Here is a 22,490-nt window from a genome sequence, read left to right as displayed (position 1 = left end):
ATCCCATTAGAGCCACGCACCCCCCACCCCCTACCTTTCTGCTGAATACAATTAATAAAAACGGGGAGAGATCAAAAAGATGCCAGGAGCCTGACGAGGGTGATGTTTTTCTGAGAAATGCAGATTTGTGTTATTGATGGCTGCCCCGTTTGGAAATCATTACGGGACAAGGAGTAATCAGTGGAGCTGCATCAGCATCTTAGTCCTCGACAAGCAGCAACACCCCCCTAACACACACACACGCACACGCACACGCGCACGCACACACGCACACACACGCACACACATACGCCTATCAACAAAGTGTTTAAGTTAGTTTATTAGTTCCATGGTGCTTGTTAGGATTAGTGAACTCTAAACATGTTGTTGCATTTAGCCAATTAAACAGCAGCTTTCCAGTAGCCTGAGCCTGGTATCAGGTCATATTTTACATTCAGCGGATCTGTCAGTAAAGGCGGACATGAGCACAGAGCAGAACCCGCTATCTAAAACAGCCTCATTAGTCTCACTTTTACTGTGATCAAACTGTTATTCCTCACTCCTGTTCACCTTCAGAGAAGTTTCAGAATAAACATTGCAACGGTTAAAACTGAAGTTTATTATCAAACGTTAGTATTTGAGACATGTTGACTTTCTCATTTGAAGGAGGAGTGACTGATATGGAAGAAAGATCTAATTATCACATTTACCATTTAGGACAATTACATCCGGCCTTTATGCATCTTTTAAAATGTGTGCTTCTCATCAACCTGAAGGGTGGTTTCTCTCCTCAAGAAAGGAAAACAAACTAACTCATGGTATACATTTGATGAGCTGATTTATAGACTCATTATATGTACTGTTGACTATGTGACTGTTTTAGGCCACAACACAAAAGAAAACCACTTGCTAGTTCCTCAGCAGTATAGTACTCATGTCAGTGTGCAACGGGGCTTTGAAACATAATCTTCCGGATACAAAACTGACAGAAAATAAATTTAACTTGTTTTTTCAATAAATCACATCTGCAAAATACAATGAAATTATTTTATTGATGGTGTCTGTTCAGCCTTTTCTTGGGTGCAGGGGTGTGACACCATAGAGGAGCAGCTCAGGGTACTTCCAAACTCTTGGTTACAGCCCTGATTATGATTTAATTACATATATACAGTGTTGAGATATAGTCACATTTTGTATTTTACAAACAGAAATATTAGTGGCACCAATAATAAATTACACATCACATTAATGTACAAATAAACATAAAAAACAATGAAACGGCTCATTAATTGCCCACAATGTCATTCAGGAGAAATAACTGTGATAGAGACATAGTTACCAGTATCTGAGACAAAGTCTCTGGCTGTGAGTTGATTTTCATTAGTTTACACATATATAAGAGATGCAAATTATATGTATGTATAAAAATGTGATGGAGAGCTGCAGAAAACCTCTGGGGGGCTCAGAGGGGCTTGCACTCTCCAATGGAACTGCCAGTTTATATAATTAAAATAAAGAACAAAAGAAACCTACACACTGGCATATATATTCCAGTACACAAAATATGTAAATAAAATCAATTAATATTTGTAAGGATACGCATTACAAAGATAACCCTTCTGTTACATTTGCAAAATAAAAAACTGATACCTAAATAAAAAAATTTGCAGATAGTTTCAACTAAATCTCTTGAAATTTTGGGAGAAATAAAATAAAGTATATTCCTGAAATAAGATGAGACACACACAGTAAAAGTCCTTGCTCCTAATTTCATCATTAGCATTTGTTTTAAAGTGATCTAGGCACTCGTTAGTGAAATACTCCAGAGTGAAACCTGACAGATCAGTTGTTTCATCCAAACAGAGGAGGATACGTTTAACCTTTGCATTTAGAGTTACTCAACTTTTAGGCTGGAGATCTTAATGAGGTGGACACATGGCAACATGGTCAGTGGCAACACACTGGTGGAAGTGATGTGTCCACAGCAGAGAATGTGCTTCCATGACAACAGACTGGTGAGTGTTGGTGATAGTTTGCCTCTTTTGTCCCATCTCTTCATCTCCCTGTACTGCTGCTGCCCCTCCGTCAAAAAATGAGAAGTGTGTGTGTGTGTGTGTGTGTGTGTGTGTGTGTGTGTGTGTGTGTGTGTGTGTGTGTGTGTGTGTGTGTGTGTGAGAGAGAGAGAGAGAGAGAGAGAGAGAGAGAGAGAGAGAGAGAGAGAGAGAGAGAGAGAGAGAGAGAGAGAGAGAGAGAGAGAGAGAGAGAAGCAAGATGTGTTGGGCAACTGTAATTAATTCAGTTTTTACCTTTTTTAATAAATGTACTATAGATTTATTAAATATTGGGCTTTTTTAACCAGCACAGTTCTGCCTTAACGCGCTTGACTCTGTTGGTAATTATCATATTGTGACTTTGCTCCTGCTCTGCGGTGAACACTGAGCTCAGTCCACAGCTCGCCTCACATTTGCATGATTCCTCCTTAAATTCTGTGTTAGCGCGTTTTCTTCATTCTGACCAATGACTCAAACCAAACCAGAGAAACGAGCTAGTGTTTTGATACAAATAGGTACAAACTGATGTGTTTTCCTTAATCTTACATTACCGCCTAATATCATATTTCATACACGCCCGCAGACATGCCCGCTGTCGCTATGTTTAATGTATAAACCCAACCTTATAGCAGCTAGAAAGCGCAAATGATAAATATGCATGTATTCAATTAAGGGTATTACAGAGAGGTGATTTGCATAATGATTTAGGAGCTTAACATCATATTTGTGCAATAAAATTTCACAATAGCCTAAACGCGGACTGTTATGAGTGGAGGGGGAGGACAGGTATTTTTGAAGCGAGGAAAAGAAATAGATAAGGAATGAGAAATATCAAGGAAAGGGGACAATTTCAAATATGATATTGTTTAAGCGCATAAATATGCAGGGGAAATCTTATAATCTTATAATCTTATAATTTGAAAAAATACATATAATATCAGTTAGGTGGTTGAATGGCCGCATGGGTTTCTTTTTGTTTTAATCACTTGACTAACTGAACTGACTTCAGTTTGAAAAACAACAAAAGAGCGGTGATGTGATAACATGTAATTTTCTCCCACACCGCTGTAACCACCGTCTTTTGTGGAAGATCAAACCTCTCCTCCGGTCCTCAAACGCGTCCTCTGATGACGAAGTCCGCTTTCCCCTCCCAATTAAGAGCAGAGAGCTAATTAGAATGAGCGGATCCGGGATCAGCTCAGCTTCACTCCGCAGCTCCCGCTGCTGAGGCAGACTGCGTCCTCTGTCTGAGCTGCAAATAAAAGAGTCAGGCTGTTGGCCTATAAATGACATCAGAACGGTCCACAGTATCTTCCAAGGAAACAAACACATTAAAAAGGATGGAGAAAGCTGAAATATAGAGATACCTCCTGGTGCCTAGAGGATCTTTTACCCAAGTTTAAAATACTGTGCAAAAAACATCCTTCACACTTTTAATAAAGTTCTCTATTCATTTTGCTATTACAGTTCAATTCAGTTTTGGACCTGGATAGTGTCACGTTTTGTTCCCTTCTATTTGGTTTTAAATGATTATCTCTGGGGAGAGGAGGCTGGCACTCAGCCTGTGATATTTAAAATATTTTTCATTTTTTAGAAAAAGAAAACCATTTCAGGTGCAGTCTTGAGAGGCAGCTTCACTTCTATACAACATTAGGGCAAATGTTAAATCACAAGTCAAAGTTGTACAAATATTAAGTGAGAAGTTAATCATACATTTTATTCTTGAGAAATGGTGTTTTTCATGGTGTGTTATATATTTTTTGATCAAATAAAACAAAACAAAGATGATGAATTAATAGCTGTGTGGTTGTCCTTTCTTTAGGTTATTGTCTCTTTAGGGGACTTCGTGCACTTTCGCCCACTCCTGCAGGATCTGTGGGCAGCAGCAGTGTGGGTGCTGTGTGGAACCCTCTCCGTGCGTCACTGGAGTAAGAGTCCCAGCAGACCTGAGCGCACCTGAGGAGACTGGCACCATCCCCGGCTTCCCCTCCTCTCCTCTCTCCGGTAAACGGACCTTTCAAGCTGCTGCTCCGGCCGGACGGATGAGGATGACTGGAGGACGGTGGCCGGTGGTCCGCGCGTAACGGAGGCAGAGAGAAGCTGCCGCTTTTCCACACCGGTTGGTAAAAGTATAACCAAACAATTCGGCGACGGCGGAACAGCCAATGAACATAAATGGTGCGTCGTGACGCAACAGGGCCCCGTTGATAAGGAGCGGAGAGTCCAACCGGGACTTGAGAAGGAGGGACGGCGGTTTTGGGGGCCAGCAAACACTCGCCTATCATCAGTCAAAGTAAAGGCAACTCCTCCTCCTCTGCTGTTACGGACGTGTATGCGGCCTCCCTGACAAAAGACTAAACATTCATGTAGCAGACTACTGTCAAGGAAAAGCGCTTCTCCCGGACCAGCGGCCGGATTTTATGAAGCAAAGGCTGTGTGTTTTTCCTTTTTTCTCTGCAAAGCTAAAGTAGTTTGAGCGGCATTAATCAGCATCTACTTGGACTGTTGAACCCGGAGGAGGGAGCAAGCCTGGTCAGCTGTTTTTTTGGGGAAATATCCTTTTTTGTTGTTGCATTAAAGAGCCGCTGTCCAGCTCTGACAGTGCCACTTATACAGAGTTACTTTATTGTCTTGCAAGAGGACAAGGACGAGAGACATTGCCGGTGCCTTGCAGACTGTCGACAGCCTGAAATATTACTCCCGGCGAGGAGCAGTCATCGGTGCAGAGAGCCATGCAGCAGGGGCTTCCATAGTTGGTATGTTTATTCCACGTAAATGGAAAAGAAAATATAGAGAGAGCAGGTGCTAACGAACAATAAAATCACAGCTGAGAGAAAACAGATTCCAGTAAGAGAAGCGGCATCTGTGCGGTTATTTATGAATTAATCATAGCTTATTAATAATGAGAGCCGCACAGATTCGGATGACGGTTACCATTGGCAGATGAGACGTAGTGGGGAGAACACGTGTCCAATTTTTCCCTCATATTTTTTCCTGCCTGATCTGGATTTCTCACTTGTCACGGCGAGAGGAAAAGCAGAAAAAAGCCCGATTTCTGAGTGGCAGTGTGTGCGCAGGGTTTCGCCTCTGATGGACATCCTAGCTTGCAGATCCGAAGAGAACAGTTATAACATCCTCCCCTCTGCGGCGACGATGCTTTTCCATGGCCTCCCTGGAGGCGACGTGCACGGTGTGGTGGAAGAAATGGACCGGAGAGGAAAGAGCGAGTCAGCAGCCATCAGCTCAGCCATCGATATGGGGGAATCAGAGACGGTAGGAGAGATTTCACTTGGCCCTCTCAGCTTGTTAGCGCAGGCAGCATGGCAGCCTGGAACATGTGACAGTGGCTGCGCTCAGAGCAGCGCCGAGAGCTTAGGTTCAGCTCCGAACGCGTTTACTCCCGACCACACAGAAAAAGTCTCCAAAAGAAGTGTCCCAGTTTGTTATTTAGTGGCTTCAAACCGCCGCTGGTAGACCCAGTTCCCCCAAAAGGCCTGAACTCTGTGACTCCTTCAGCCACTGTTTCATCCAAAACTTATCCAGGCCCAGTAAATCTGCAATGACACGGAGCCACAACCTGAACAAGCTGCTGGTTTACCCAAGAAATACAAAAAAACATTGCAATTGACCTTAAAATCCAGAATTAGTTAAATTAGTCAAATCATTTGACTTGATGTGAAATGTCAAAGATGAGCAACGCAGCGCTTTAAAAAAAGCCCCACTGAATATTCACTAAACGAAAAATAAAGTGACACGGATGCATTTATTTATCCTCATCATTCCAATAAAAGACAACAGCTTTACAATCTGTCATAATTTAACAAAATTAAAGACAATTATTAGATGGCTCGATATTTTATAAAACAGATGGAATAAAAGAAGAGACAATGGGACACAGGAAGTCTTCATTTTAATTCGGCTTCAAAATCTATTTCGTATTAATAAGGAGGCCTCTGAATGAATGAATGGAAGTCACATCTCAAACCCTTATTTATAAATGTACATTTCATTATTATTATAAATTAACGGAACCGACCCCTCTGATGTTACTAAATGTAACAATATTTATATAATGTCATCCCACACTTTTAATTGTTCATATATGTAAAAAAAAAAATGCTTCTGCTCCTGATTGGCACTATCATATATATTATAAAAAATACATTAAGTACCTGATATAATTTATTGTATTCACACTATAATTGTTATTATTCATATAGTGGAGTGTGTTTTTTAACCATGTAGTCTCCTTTACTAACTAAAATATGTCAAATCAGTCACTGTGGTCGGTCCAGTTTGCACGAGGGTTTGATTTGATCTTTTAATTTGTATTAATGTGCAGTGTGTCATTGGGGTTGTTCAAACGAAAATGTGTCTTTGTAATATTTCTGCAGTCTCCTAAAATGATATCCAACGATGTAAACACATCCCAAACATTTTACACTTGATTTAATGTCCACCTCTCAGGATGTGATTCAGAATGTATTTAGTTTTTCATTTAATCTTAATCCTCTTCGTGTCCTGACGCCGTGTCCCCTCTCCCCCCTCTGACCTGCAGTCCATGCCGTGCATGAACAGCGAGCGCGTGGCTCTGTGCGCGGGCTGCGGCAGGAAGATCGCGGACCGCTACTACCTGCTGGCTGTGGACAAACAGTGGCACATGCGCTGCCTCAAGTGCTGCGAGTGCAAACTCAACCTGGAGTCCGAGCTCACCTGCTTCAGCAAGGACGGCAGCATCTACTGCAAGGAGGACTACTATAGGTAGGAGGGAGGCAGAGAGGGGGGGGTGGGGGGGCCTGGACCTCCACCCATGCATGGGGCCATCCACAAGTGTGCAGGACGAACCTGTGTTTGTGATTATTATGTGACAGTTTGCAGTTATATCTATAAATATGTGTGTCTTCAGTGATGGAATATTTCATGTACCCCATCACTGATTTATACATGGTTTCCTCTGCAGAGCTTCTGTCCTGCTGCTGCGGGCTTGTAGAGGCTCATGTTGGTATTTACAGCTGCTGACAGCTGATATTTTGTTCCTGGTATATTTAGGCCTTGTGTGTTGCTCTCAGCACAACACTGTATAGGAAGTGGTGTGTAGAATGGGGGAACACGCTGTTTGTGGGGTTAAAACTCACTAAAATCAAAACAATCAAAACAATAAGCTACTATAGGTTTTACAGATACACACCCTCCTCTTCATCACCCAGTTAGTGGCAGCAGCTTTGGGAAGGAGGGCCCTTTGAATAAAGAATGAGTGTTGAATTAGAAACGTGAAAAGATCCAAATTCAGTGTGAGGTTTAGTTTAAAGCACATTTCATGACACTGTAAAACTGCCCCAGTAGCAACCAGGGAAAGTTGTCGCACAGTTTTGCGCTTCATGGAGGTTGAGTGCGCCACAGGCCCTCCGGGCTCCGTGCGCAGCCGCTGATGACGTGTCTGTGTTGTCCGCAGAAGATTTTCGGTGCAGAGGTGCGCTCGGTGCCACCTGGGGATCTCAGCCTCGGAGATGGTGATGCGGGCCCGGGACTTGGTCTACCACCTCAACTGCTTCACGTGCACCACGTGCAGCAAGATGCTCACCACCGGGGACCACTTTGGCATGAAGGACAGTCTGGTGTACTGTCGGCTGCACTTTGAGACTCTCATCCAGGGAGAATATCAGACACATTTTAACCACGCGGACGTTGTCCCGCACAAAGGCCTGGGCCCGGCCAACACGCTCGGACTATCCTACTTCAACGGCGTGGGGACAGTGCAGAAAGGCCGGCCCAGGAAGAGGAAGAGCCCCGGGCCCGGCACCGAGCTGGCTGCTTATAACGCAGGTAAGAAGGACGCTTCTGCAAACACGCTCAAAAGCCCCCATGCTCTCATACTGGCAGGGATACTGTTGTTTTATAAATGTGGACGGATTGAAAAACTAAAACAAACAAACAACAAAAAAAGCAATTGTGTTTAAAAAAAAAGACATAATTTTGTTCAATTTAATTTGATCCGGTTTTACCTGAAAGACAATGAATTCAGATCTAAGTCGTAGCGAAGCAAAAGTTGAAAGTGAAGAAAATGCCTGTCTGACCCAACCTCCACGGTTTATAATGAAGAGTCACACACACAGAGACTGATTAACACTGACATGCGTCATTACACAGAACTAATCTATAGGGGCTTTTATTGTATACAGCTCTCGGTCATAACAGCACAACTTCTTCATAGAAAACTTTATCCCTGCTCGCGCTTCAGTACTCCGGTAATATTTATAAAGGGAGCCGATAATAACTTAGAACAGTAAAGGACACGTTTTAAAGCCATTCCAGGCCTTTAAACATTTTAACATAGACTATAATATACTGTGCTTAATATTACATTAGTATTTTTAATATTATGTTTTAATTTTGGTTGGGGGTTAGCTGTATTTTTAACGATTTATTTTATTTTGATGTTGTTATTTCAACTGCAAGCTCTGTGAAATAAACACATATAGTCAGTGGTTACATTTATTGGAGATTATTTAAAATAAATGTCCGATAATGTGGATTTAACTCTTCATTTAGCTTCATATAAAGGCTTATTTCATTGAGCTCAATGAGCTGCAGCACTTTAAACATGCAGTTACAGAAACTTGCATCTAGTGAAGATTTGTCTGAATGATAATCTCAGAAAATAATTACTTCCAATAGTTGGTGGTTTTTCTTCATGTTTCTCTTGAGTGTTTTTTTTTTTTGGGAGATTTTTTTGTGTGTTCCCTTTGGGGGATAAAAAAGAAAAGTTGTTTGATGTTCTGGCTTTTGCTTTCACCCTTTTCCACTTGTCAGGCTCCATAGACATCTACAGACCCTAACACCCCACTCTCCCCCAGCCCCCACCACACACACACACACACACACACACACACACACACACACACACACACACACACACTGCCGGAGCCTTTTTGCATTGAGACTGGGCCAAACTGGGTGTGCAGCAGAGGGATCAACGTGATTTGACGAGTTATTCACTGGAAGAGAGAGCAGGGGATACAAGAACTTTAGCACAGCAGCAGCTTTATCTGCCCCCAGTTTTTAATGCTTTGACTTTCGTTAATTAAGTTTCCAATTATTCACATAAGAAAATAAGTTGATCATAAAGAAAACCTCGTGTCAGATTCTCAGAAGAGTCCGGGACAATAACAAACGTATTTTGTTTCTTGTGGTGGTGTGTTTTGTGTTTGATTTTATTTCTCTTTTTAACACTTCATCAGTGTTTTTAGTTTAAACAGCTGCAACAAGTGAAATCTGTACAGGTCCACTTGTTTAAAACGTAAATAAGCTTCTGTCCTTTTTATTTTCCTCCTGGATCAGGCACCGTTTCTTTAAAAGAAAAAGCATCACTTTATTTTTTTATTCCGCAACTTCATTTATTTATTTTTAATGTGAAAGCCATGATCCAAGTGGATCTCTTTTTAAAACAAGTCAAACGATTTCACCTAGTGATGGACTTTTTTTATAAGAAAATACAGATTAATATGAAATATAAACACCAGATTTCATCATGAAAATAAGAAAGAAGTGTAATTTCAGAGTAAGAAAATAACTCCTTATTTTCTTTGTTTGTATTCACTTGAAAAAAAAACTTATGTGAAGAAAATGACTTGAAGCAGAACGAAGAGCAGAGAAAAGTAGCAGTGCGCCCTCTTCTGATAACAGTCAGACACAACACGAGAGCTGCACCTGAACAGTCAGATGGGAACATGTGGCGGCCCTGAGCCGCTCCGACGTGTTGTTACCACTGTGAACACGTTCTGCGTGAGGACGATGAGCAGGACACAGGCTGCTTTTTGTTAAAACACTGCAGCATATGCTTTGGCCAGAAAGCATAATTTTTTTCTGCCTGGTGTGTATGGGCTAATTAAGTGAAGTGTTATTCTGATGCTTTCCACTCACTTCATATTCATCATTTGCAGCGTTCTGATATTGAACTGTTATGCATGCAGCAACACTTTGAGTGTTGCCAAGAAATTTGCAGGCTGGGACAAATACATGTGTGTTGTTGGTGAGTGTGTGTATCAGGCTTGTAGCCAGGCTAGCATTTCTTCTCAGGATAGATAGACGTGTAGGCAGGGGATGGACACACAGACCTGGGGTAGAGGAGGGGGATCTGCAGCTGGAGGAATCTGATGTCAGCTCACAGATCAGATGGATTTAATGGATGTAAAGAAGGAAAATGATCTAGATTGAAGTCAAACCATTTTTTTGAACATGTTGAAAAGATGGATGGCAATAGTAAAATGTTAACATGGTAACATGTTAACAAGAGTTTAATGCAATGAATTGCCATCTGAAGGGCCTTACAACGTCTTCTGTCTTTATGCGGTTTCGCTTTCTTTTCTTCACATTGAATCGTTCAGACTAATGTTCACTGTTGTCAGGCGACATCAAAGACAGGGACTTATGTGGAGTTGTTTCAAAGGTTTTGCGAGATCATAATTTTCTTTAATATATAAAAAATGTAAAATCAATTGTTAAATTACTATAAAAATTGAATTGAATACTCTAATGATTGGTGTCATGAGAACTTCAGGGGCTACTAAGTCTCAGATGCAAAGGAACAGTCACAAGTCTAACAAACTGAAGAAATCCAACTGATGATCCTCTGTTTTTCCCTGTTGGCCTGCAGCGCTGAGCTGTAACGAGAATGATGGCGAGTCCATGGACCGGGACTCCCAGTACAGCTCCAGTCAGAAGACCAAGCGTATGCGAACATCCTTCAAGCACCACCAGCTGAGGACCATGAAGTCCTATTTCGCCATCAACCACAACCCTGACGCCAAGGACCTCAAGCAGCTCGCCCAGAAGACCGGCCTCACCAAGCGGGTCCTCCAGGTAACACAGCATAGCAGCCTTTCACTGAGTAAAGGAGAGCCCGCTCTCCTTTACTCATGGGGGAGGGGGGACAATGCCAGCAGGGGTGAAAGAATTTCTCCTGTTTCCAATGCAAATCAGCTCGTTTCCAAGCATGAAATATATGAAGCAAGTTTTTTCCTGAAAGAAGCCAAATCAGCTGCTTTATTTTAAGATATTGCTGTTTTTCATTCCAGTAAAATTCCTGGAAAATCTCCAGGAAGCTGCAAACAAGCTGAACAAAAACAGACACACATTTTCTTGCTTTGTTTTCCGTTTATTTAAAATTTATTTCAACAAAAGCCAAATTGAAGAATTAATTGAAGGAGCCCTGCATTGAAAAGAATAGTTACCGCTAGGAAAAACAAACTATTGGAATGCAAAATTTCCTGGAAATGAAAGCTGGACATTTAAATAACTAATCAATTTCAGTAAATGGTGTGATGTTATGTTGAGGACGGAGGGACGGAAAACAAAAAGCTCTGTATTACACACTGGGGAAGAGAAAGCACAACAGAACGTTTGATTTCCACAAAAGACGACAGCAAACTATCAGGGGGACTGAGAAGAAGAAAAATGAGACAAAAAGGTTTCTGAGTAAAAAAAAATTCTGAGAGGGAAAAAAACTCTGCTCCGCTGCTTTAATTAACGCTCACAGAAAACAAAGCAGTTGTTTTCCTTTGATGCGTTGGAGTTTTCATGCCTGTTATTCCAGCTGAAGCGCTTCTCTCTCTCCCTGTTTCCCATGGCTCCATCATGATTCCATCGCTAACACACTCCAACACTTGACTCATCACAGACCGCTGCCTCAGTCACTGCGCTTCTCATATACTACTCTTTATTACTGGAAAAGAGAGAAGAGAGGAACAATTGTGTGGAAAGAAAGAAATATTAATTCACATACGTCATGCAGTAGCATCAGGGACACTGAGGTTCAAGAAGCTGATTCCAAAATTAAGGTGCAGAACCTTTGTGAATAAGTCTGTAAAATGAGGATTAATATTCTATTGCTAATGTGAGAGTAATGACTGCCATCATAGCATTGTTCACACTGTATAAGTCCACTTTGTTTTTATTCCCAGTGTATAAACGAAGATAGGGAGCTATGGCTCTCTCTTTAAAAAAAGTGACAATAACAAGTAAAGATTTGTATAACTTTTGTACACAATAGAAGAAAACCCTGGCTTGGTGTTTTTAAGTGTTCTTTCATTCTTGAATCTAGTCTGAACATCTGCAAGTAGAAACGCAGAGATGCGCACTGGTGTGTCCTCTTAACTAAGAGCAAAGGGGGGAGGGGAGGTGGTGATACAGATAATGAGGTCTGCTTGGGGTTCTGCAAACATCTAAATATTTCAATGACCTTGTCTGTATTTTTATTTTTTGCGTATTTTAGCCCTTTTGTTCCCAAAACTAATGACAAAATACACAGTTTTTCATCCTTTTAAAAATGTCCCAGATGAGCATTTTTTTTATCTCACGCCCTTTTCAGCAGCCTGACATTGTTTCATACGATAGTCTCTTCATCTGCCTCAGCGAAGACCCTCCACTGTGTGTCTGTGTAGGAGACAAGTGAGAAAGCTCTGTTTTGTAAAAGTCTCTCTGAGCTCAGCTCTCAGTATTTCTGCAGCGTCTACGTGAATCTCTGTGGTTTTCAGTTTCACTGATGTGATTCTGTTTGTACTTGGAGATATAGCAGCCTTATTGTTCTTCTAACAGTGTTAAGTTATTGCTGACGCAAACTGAACATTTCCGGTTTCAAATTAAAAGGCCGCCACTTGTATGCCGGCGGGGCGCTTTGTTATGAAGTTGTAGGAAATCATCACTAAGTTAGTGGAACTTAATTAGCGGCTCAAGTAAACAACTTTACCATGCTGTGCAGTGACAAAACAACACTGTTCATGTTCGTTAACAGCAAAGCTTGGCACGCTATACACCCCTGACGAGAGAATAACCGTGCATGTTCACCAGCTAGTGGCTAACTGACTCTGTCTGCCGTTTGGTACTGAGCAGGTATAGTGAGAACAGCTGCCTGCCATCATTGAAAATGCCTGATGAGAGCGGGAAGACTGTGCCTAAACAGTAAAGTTACCGCCCAGAAAACCAAAACAATGGGATAAAACACAAAAATGTTTCAAAAAGCTGAGAGCAGCTGCAGATTTTTGTGATAATTTTCTGAGGTTTTTATAGAACACATAGATAGAAAACAAAGAAGGGATCTTGTGCGTTGAATCTGTGTCACGGTCGACTCACGCACCCAGGCCTCGTCCTCATGAAGTTCTGAGGCTCTGTAACAGTATCACATTACTTCTGTCTTTGCTGCCGACAGAAGCAGCAAACCTGCTAAAGGTCATTATCCGGGAAACACAAAGGTGCGTCTTATTTAGGCTTTTGAACAGACAGCCGATGCTGTCATTTTTCTGAGGAGGGCAATCTGACCTATGTTTACCTAACAGCCAGCGCAGACCGCAGAGTCTGACTTTTCCGAATGTCTCTTCCCACCTGACAGGCAGCCATTAGTCACCCTTCGTTTTACAAAGAGATTAAAAGGACTTTACAGAGAATATAGGATATATTTTATCAGAGTGAACATCATGACATCTATTATTTTTGTCACCTCTATTTCTGTTGTGTGGTAATGCAGGAGCGAGTGTGCATAAGTCTGCTCACTTACCTGCTGCAAAGGCCGCTAATAATAAAAGCAGACATGGTGTTCTGTGTGTTCATCGTGACACATTCAATTTCTCTGAGCAACTTTTTTACCATAATGAAAATGGCCAAAAATCAATGGTTGCCTGGAGAGAAGAGAATCTAATGGTATGATGTAAAAACTGTCGCGGAGTTGAAGAGAGTAAGCAGGGTGGTGGAATCTGTGATTCCATTTTTAAATGGTAAATTCAACAAATATTTTACAAAAAAAATAACATTTAGTTTCACCCACATCGAGTTGTATCCAGCCATGTGGATACACGTTCAGGTTTGTGGTTGAAAATTACAAATAATAATATGATTAATAATAACAATAATTATAATTATTATAATTATTATTATGATCAAACCTCACAGTTTTCTACACAAGAGCTAAAAAAAAAACTATGCATGATTCTACTAGATGTGAGTGAGAAAGGGGTTCAATATAATTTAAGAATAGTCTAATAATTCCAGGTGAATGCTTTGATATGACTCTTTGCATTTTATTTTCTTGAGTTACAGAAATAAGCGTTATGTCAGTAAGTAAGTAAGTGTAGTAGCAAGGACCATTAAACATCCTTTTGTGGATCAGTCCCTCTGAAGTAACAGCACTAATTTTATTTCCTATTTTATCCCCTCAGGTCTGGTTCCAAAATGCTCGGGCTAAATTCAGGAGGAACCTGCTGCGGCAGGAAAGCACCGGGGTGGACAAGGCATCTGACGGCTCCACGCTGCAGGGTGGGACACCGTCGGGCCCAGTCTCTGATATCTCCAATGCCTCCATGAGCCCCTCCAGCACCCCCACTACCCTGACAGACTTGACCAACCCCACCATGCCCACCGTCACCTCCGTGCTCACCTCAGTGCCGGGCGGCATGGATGGCCACGAATGCCGGAGCCCATCACAGACCACCCTGACCAGCCTCTTCTGATGGACAGAGCCCTTCACCACAGCCTCACCCCTCCCCACTGCCCCTCACCTCTGCTCCTGCCTCCTGGATATAAAACTGAGCACTGTCGACTCCTTCAAACTTTATACGGATTAGAAAAGAGAAGGTAACGGAAAAAAAAAGATTTAATTTTGCTCTGAGCCCATTAGAGACTATTTGCATAGTGAGGCAGGCAAGCCTTACAAATGGAACAGTTGTTGTTATTTTGATGTTGTTGTCTTGTCGAGAACTGAGACTTGATTTGCATTTTTCAATGTTTACAGAAAGAGACTGCGGGGAAAAAAACTGCTTAATTTTGGGAAATTCATTTTTTCCAGCACAGTATTTATGTTGTTGTACAAGAGTCACTGTTAGAAGGATTGTAAAAAAATCTTTTTTTTGAAAATCTGAGATTAAACACAGGTTACGATATCCTCTGACTGCCATGAGCCTTTCAGTCCATTCTGTCTGCACTGCTGTACTCACAAGTCAACCAGGAGCACACTGATCAAACGATTTGACTGAGAGTGGTTATATGGTCATACCCTATAGAGTGTGTGTGTGTGTGTGTGTGTGTGTGTGTGTGTGTGTGTGTGTGTGTGTGTGTGTGTGTGTGTGTGTGTGTGTGTGTGTGTGTGTGTGTGTGTGTGTGTGTGTGTCATGGTTAGGTCTTTGTGACTGGGAGCACATGTGTATTGTACATGCAGAGAAAAGCATTCTGCAGTGCACGTGTTCCATTTAAAGGGTTAAGCCCGGTGAGAGTTGGGGTAAACTAATTATTCTGCTGTACAACGCAGAAACAGCTGTCGTGTCTTTCAGCTTTTTAACACAATCCTCTTCCTCACTCTGGATTGTGTGATTCTGTTTGAACAGAAGCCTCAAACTTGCTGTACATGAGGAAAAAATGTTTTAACACCAGAGATCTTTTTCAGTTTAAGGCACTGTTCGCTGCCACACACAGATGAGTTTACATGAAAAAAACGTTTCTACCGAGATGGGGTTTCAGATATTTGTTTAAATTTAAATGTAACAGTCAACACCCAACATTGTATAGGACTTAAAGGTGTCATTAAACAAACCATGAGGTTTAGACACCTCTGGATCTGACTTTGTCAGCTTGTAGGATATTTAGATTACACATACTTTACAAGCACCAAGTAAAGTCTCTCTGTATTTTCACAGGGTTTCTGTTGTATGAGCAGATTCACACCACTGTTGAATCTACTCAATTTAGCTGTAAGGTAACCCAGCAATAATCCAGTAAACAATCCTGCCTCAGTTTGAAGCAGAACATATCACTTGAATATGAAAAGTTTATGTTGGTTCCCTGTTCACAGAAAATTCCAGCTTAAATCAGTGATTTTTTTTGAGTGGGAAATATGAGAAATATCGTCAATAGACCATTCCACTGCCATTAAGATCATGTGTGGACATTGGTGAAAATGTGTGGAAATGTCTCACATTAATGGCAGATACATTTTTCAATAACTTGATATTTTTGTGTCTGGTAAAAAATTCATGCTGTGAATGGGAGGAGAGCTGCTGATGAGGCACACTGACTGTTGTAGTGATGCTCACGGAGCTCCTCTTGCTGGGCTGCTCTCTTGTACACATCTCTGCCGTCATCAGTTCTGTAAGAAATATAACCACGACCAATCCTTTAAGTTCAACTGCTCGTCATCGACTGATGAGTCCGATAGTGTTCTATAACAAACAAGGCCATAGGTACCGTAGTGATTATGGCGGAGCAATGGTGGAAGTCAGGTGACGCAGTGTAAAGCGTTAAGTCAGCATTAGAGAGATTGAGATGAAAGCAGTTGACAAAACACAGGACTCACGCAGGACACTGCTGTTCTTTTTCTTTTAACCACATATGTTCCATTTCTTGTTCCATATTACTCAAACAGTGGGGACGTAACACAACTCAAACCAAGTTTATAACTGTGCATGACAACAAAGGTCGCGTTACCTTAAAGGTTCAGTGTGTAGAATTTTTGTGACATCTTGTGGTGAAGTTTCATGTTGCAGCTGAATACCTCTCACCTCACCCTCCCCTTCCAAACATGAAAGAGAACCTGTGGTATCTTCAGTTGTTATAAAAACTCAGAATGTGTTTAGTTTGTCCAGTTTGAACTACTGTAAAAAACATGGCGGCCTCCGTAGAGAGGACCCACTCCCGATGTAAATATAATTATAAGTAATTCAATATAAAGGGCCCATTCTAGGGTAAAGAAACAAATTATTTTTACAATTTAGATGAAACACATTAATGAAAACATTACTAGGATTATTTTATATTCAATTTCTGCCAAAGATCCCTTTCACCTAAATCTTACACACTGAACCTTTAAGTTAGTTACTTCGTTTAAGCCGAACCCCAATCATTTCCTAAACCTTTCCAGGTAGTTTTTGTGTTCAGAACTAACCGAAGAGCAACCATTTCATAACCTCCACCACGTGTGTATTATTGTTACCATGATAACGAAGGTGTAGGCTCTCATATTTGAGTGTTGAGACAACTCCATGGTTATTCTAGTTGAATGAGTTCAAACATTTAGCGATGCCTCTAAACTCATTTAAATCACCAGGATTTAGTTAATTTGTTCATAAATTCGTCCTAAACCATTTCAACATGGTCAAGCGAATTTCCTCCCCGCTCATAACCACTCATTCTGTTTAGTGTACATTTAGTTTTTTAGTTGTTTGCAGCAGGATGCACATGCTGTAGATTTTAGACTTTTTTCCAAGGTGGAATATTTTTTTTAATTAATTGGCCTCCATTTCTTAATTTTTTCTTTAATTATTTTCACTTACTATTATTTCTGGTAGTGCATACACAGTGTACAAATACACCCCCCCACCCACCCCCCAAAAAAACATGATAAATAAAAAAAAAACAAGATACCATAAACAGTCATCTTCATCATGGGTCTACAAAACCGAGGCACTTTCCTTTTACAGTTAATACGTCATACATTTTTGTTTAACAGACATTTGCACAACATTTGGAAAGAATACCGACACAAATGCAAACGTGTAAATCAGTTAACCATGTCTTTTTTTCACTTGCATGTAGCTGTTTCTTTCCATTCATGGCAACAAATTCACTCACATCCTCTGGGACATGGATGGATTACAGGCTGTCCATGTTCCAGGAGGGTTGGGATCAAATCAAATCCTTTGCCAACACCAAGATTGAGCTGGTGGTCATATGATAAAACGTCAGACATACAGCTACAATGGGCTACACTAAATTGGTGAGCTAAGTTGCTCTCCTCTTTTTTTATAAAGAGAAGAGTATTGTCAGTGCACATCTGATGGGGGAGGAATTAAACAGCTCACTTCTATGAAAGAAAAATATCAACATTCTGACTAACTTTATTCATGTTATTCAAGCTCAGATAGATAGTTTTAGTGAACAGCAGCACTTCACAGTTTTGGCTTTAACCTGCAAAATGTCTCTGAAACAGATTCAAGTTGTGGCCGAGCAACTGCAAATTAAGGTAGAGGGGCACTGTCTAATAATTAATTCATGCTTCTATACAAAGAATTCTGGGAAATGTAGGAAATAGGTTTAGCTGGTTTACATTTTTTTTAAAGTCTTGTGAAATTATGCCATCCTTCATATAAAAACTGTGCACACACATAAACTGTTAATGTAAACAGTGTTTCTGTAGATAGGACCTGGCCTCTGCATGTAAGCCACACTTGAAAACTTTGAAAACACGACAATATCTCATTATCCAGAGAGTGATTTACTAAAATCCATCACAATAGGTGTGTATCAAGTGAGGATATATAATATAATGTGTGTGTGGGGGCTGCAACCTGCTGTCTGTGCACATTACATTTGATTATCCCGTTTTATAAGGACCGTTACATTCAACCACTTTAACCAAATGTGGCACTAAAAAAAGCAAAAAAAGACTTCACTTTAAATAAGCATCTGTGCCAAAGCTGAGAGTGATAGTAGTTGGCAGACTTCCCGGAAGCGTAATCATAAAAAATCTGTTTTCATGAGCAGCTTTTCCTCACTCTGCTGGAGAAAAATTTGCTCAATTTTCTCATGGCTGTAGCAGCAGGGATTTGAGCTGAAAGAAGGAAGATTTTCCACTTAAAAACATCAGTTTATAATCTGTTTCAACACAGAAGTTTTAACAAAGAGGTAGTGGCAGGAGAGGTTGGGAGAATAGCAGCTTTTCTACTTTGTAAGCAAAACAGAAATACGGGAAAGCAGACCTCAACTTCGCCTGCAGTGCATAATTAGCAATGGGTGAACATAAAGAGAGAAGTCCCTCACAACGTAAAGACTTGGTCATTATCTCTCCACTGGTGTGAGGAGTTTGAGGATGTGATGATGAATTAAATGCACTGCCAGCAACAAAAACTGCTCCTCCGTCCAGAACATTGACCATAGGTCTTTCTGCATGTTCAGACAACAACAAAATGAGATGTGTGTGTGTGTGTGTGTGTGTGTGTGTGTGTGTGTGTGTGTGTGTGTGTGTGTGTGTGTGTGTGTGTGTGTGTGTGTGTGTGTGTGTGTGTGTGTGTGTGTGCACTTGTGTTTTGAGCCCTCACTCCAGGAAATCAACCAGGTCACACAAGCATATGCATGTCTTGGCCAAGCCTGGCTGAAACTGCATTTAGTGCAATGTAAGGAGAAAATACAGTTCAAATTGTCACTGTTGACGAAAAGAGAAGAAAAACATATTTGACCACCTGCTTCAGATTAATGTGTGATGTGAATTTGATCCAGTAATTACAGGGAAAGGAAAAATCCTGGCAGGCGTCACAGAGAAACAACACAACGGGCTCATAAGTGAAAATTCACTGTGTGTTAATGGATGATTATGTTTTTATTTTCCCAGGACTTGTTATTCTAAGGACAAATAACTGTGTAGTAAGGATTTTCCCGAGCACTTAGGGATGGTCCACTGCCTTTACAAAATCGGATGATTCTTAAAACCAACTTTATCTGGTTTATATTCTAAATTACTTGAATGTGTTTACTGTTTCAAACAACTGTCTGCAGCCCACTTGGCTGTCAGTTTAATGAGTCAAAGTGGCACCCATCAATCTGGATTTGACCTGTACACTTCCTGTTATTGAAATATAGAGCAAAAAAAAATGCACATACAATCATTTTCTACAGTTTTAGATTTTTAGTGGTTATTTTTTATATACTTCAAGAAAATCAACAATTTTGATTTAATCTCTACATCATGAAAATCAACATCACGAGACCGTTACTTTGAAAATTAGGCTGGCAATCAATTAAAAAACTTCAAAACTAACAACAAATTGTTCCAAAACTAAACAATGTCAATTATTAATGAATTGTCAGAGAATTTATCAACACTATAACCCCAAGTAAGTTAGAAAAATATCACACATTTTCTACTTTTAGTTTCATTCAAGGTAGAGTTTTATGCTTTAAATTTTCTTGCTCTACTGGACAGTGTAGGGAAGTCAGAAAGTATTCCGAGACACACAAACACATTGATGGTTTTAATGTTTTCATGGGATTTGTCGACAAAAGAATAAAAAAACTACTTATTGGCGAATGATTGAAGGTACTTTACAAAAATGTGAAGCCATTTATATCTATGAACTTTTTTATTGCCACTGTAATTGTCTAAAAAATTAGACCTTTCCCGACTTTCTTGGTTGCTTAGTCTATAACAGCCTGTGGTCTGATATGAAGGAGAATCCAAGGGGTCGAAACCAGTTAAAACAAGTATAAACAGGGAATTTGCAAGGTCCACAAAAAGGTCCACAAAGTCTCTCAAAAGTCCTTCACAGGGAAGATCCTGTTAAATGTATCGATGCTAGCGTTGCTGAGCTTCTGGTTGAAATAATAATATAATTAACATCGTGTAACTGTGTTTATCTCATTTAAACACTATGTAAGTAAACCACGGTTATTCTGTACGTCACATCCCATTTTTGGCTAATGACCAGGATGCTTGCTCGCGCTTATCTGGGTACAGGTGTGAGAGGGAGTGCAGTTCACTTAACAGCCACCAGGGTCAATGATTTACTGACTGTTGCACCTGTGTGTCTTTATGTAACTTAACTTTCGTACAAATTGCATTATTACAAATACTTGCAACAAACTTCACATTTCAATCCGAAAGCATTCATGAGCACAACATTAGTGTGGAGGAGTGATGCAAATGATATTCATGATGATAATCATATTAAAAGCATCATTATGGTTTGTCTATAAAATTAGTAACTGAACCAAACCTTTGTTAAATAAAGCCTAATCAAATTTGAAATACTTTGGAAAGGATCACATGTAAAATATATACATACATAGAAACACAGATATAGATCAGTGAAGCAAAATATGAATATCAATTCAAAGCACTTTACAGTACAATCACCCATTTAACACACACACACTGATACTGTACTACTGTGCTTTTTCTATTACGCACCATTCTCACACTGTCAGCATGCACCTACTGGCTGGTGGGGTACCTGCTCTACCCCTTCAGCCACAGGAGACAGCCACACTGAATCCCATTCACATCCCATTTAAGGCATTTAGCTACTTACAAAATAGCAGAAGAGGCTTAAATTCGTGGATTGCCAACATTACAAGCAACCCACAGTAAGTAGACCAAGGGTCAATGCAATGTCTCTCACACACACACATATTTGTACTTCTATCTTAGTGAGGACACTCATTGGCATACTTAATTCTCTAGTCCCTTACCCCAACCTTAACCATCCAAATTAAATCCCTAACCCTAATCCTAACCCTAACCTAAATGTAATTCTAACCCTAACCCTAAAACCCAATTTTAACCCTCAAACAAGCCCTTGACAAAGTGGGGACCGGCCAAAATCTCCTCACTCTGTAGGGTCTATGCATCAAATGGTCCTCACAAAGGGATAAGTACAGGAACACACACAGTTCTTCACTATTCTCCCAGCCTAGCTTTCCCTGAGGAGTGGGTGCCAGGCAGGCGCGGTGCCGATGGCTTTTAGGTCTTATGTTAGGTGTCTGAGCCAGTATCTACAGCGGATGCCAAATGCGTTGGCCAGATGTACCCACACACTCGTATAAAGTGGTGTGATGAAGGCTTTAATAGAGAGGGGCCAGTCTTAACAACACATGACAGGCAATATAGAAACACTGGGTCCTGTAAAGTTTAATATGTGGGAACAGTGCCAAATTCACATATTAGAGCAGCTTTCTAAATACTCTGAATTTCCTTCTCTGAACTGTGTGCATGTGTGTGTGTGTGAGAGAGAGAGAGAGAGAGAGAGAGAGAGAGAGAGAGAGAGAGAGAGAGAGAGAGAGAGAGAGAGAGATAGAGAGAGAGAGAGAGATAGATAGATAGAGAGAGAGAGAGAGAGAGAGAGAGAGAGAGAGAGAGAGAGAGAGAGAGAGAGAGAGAGAGAGAGAGAGAGAGAGAGAGAGAGAGAGTGTGTGTGTGTGTAGGTAAAGGTGTGGTCTAGGTATTACCGAAGTTGTGGGGACCTAAATCTGTTTACACAATCTTATCTTGGGAATTTGTCCTCCTTATGGGGACACCATAACGTAAATAAAAGTTTAAGGCTCCGGCGGTGTGTGTGTTTCTGTGTTTGTGTGTTGATTCATAATGGCTCTCATGTATGATTGATAACGGCAAATTAACAGATATCAAATTAACATGTCAACCATTAACATTCACATACAGTTTAAGTGGTAAGTCAGTTCAACACAGTGTTTTCTTTAACACCTTTGTGTGTCTGGGTTTGTCTTTTCTTTAACCAGGTTTTCCAGGGTTTTGCACGTCGACAGTAACAAACTCTAGGCACTAACTTTGAATAAATTAAATATTTTTTATATCAAAATGATGAAATTGTAATGTATGGAATCTCATTACTATATTAATTTACTAGATATGTATGCTACTTCAGTCTCAACCTGTAATATAAATACAAGTTATACTAATATATAAGTTATATT

General features: G+C 40.6%; 1 protein-coding gene across 2 annotated transcripts; it reads left to right on the top strand.

Moving 5' to 3' along the window:
* The first annotated feature begins 4,026 nt into the window (after window positions 1-4,026).
* lhx2b (LIM homeobox 2b) lies at window positions 4,027-14,970 on the top strand. Of its 2 annotated transcripts, none has more exons than XM_035165061.2 (5): window positions 4,027-5,303; window positions 6,589-6,791; window positions 7,486-7,853; window positions 10,684-10,889; window positions 14,237-14,970. In XM_035165061.2, the coding sequence occupies exons 1-5, from the start codon at window positions 4,974-4,976 to the stop codon at window positions 14,525-14,527; spliced, it is 1,398 nt and encodes a 465-aa protein (XP_035020952.2). In that variant the 5' UTR covers window positions 4,027-4,973; the 3' UTR covers window positions 14,528-14,970. The 2 variants fall into 2 exon arrangements, with proteins under 2 accessions (XP_035020952.2, XP_035020951.2); XM_035165060.2 differs by having other exon boundaries at window positions 4,031-5,303; window positions 7,483-7,853.
* Window positions 14,971-22,490: the final 7,520 nt, after the last annotated feature.

This window comes from Hippoglossus stenolepis, chromosome 9 (assembly GCF_022539355.2).
Source record: "Hippoglossus stenolepis isolate QCI-W04-F060 chromosome 9, HSTE1.2, whole genome shotgun sequence".
In the NCBI taxonomy this organism is placed as follows: domain Eukaryota; kingdom Metazoa; phylum Chordata; class Actinopteri; order Pleuronectiformes; family Pleuronectidae; genus Hippoglossus; species Hippoglossus stenolepis.
Note: the sequence above shows the minus strand (reverse complement) of the source record. Positions and strands in the feature narration are given on the sequence as shown.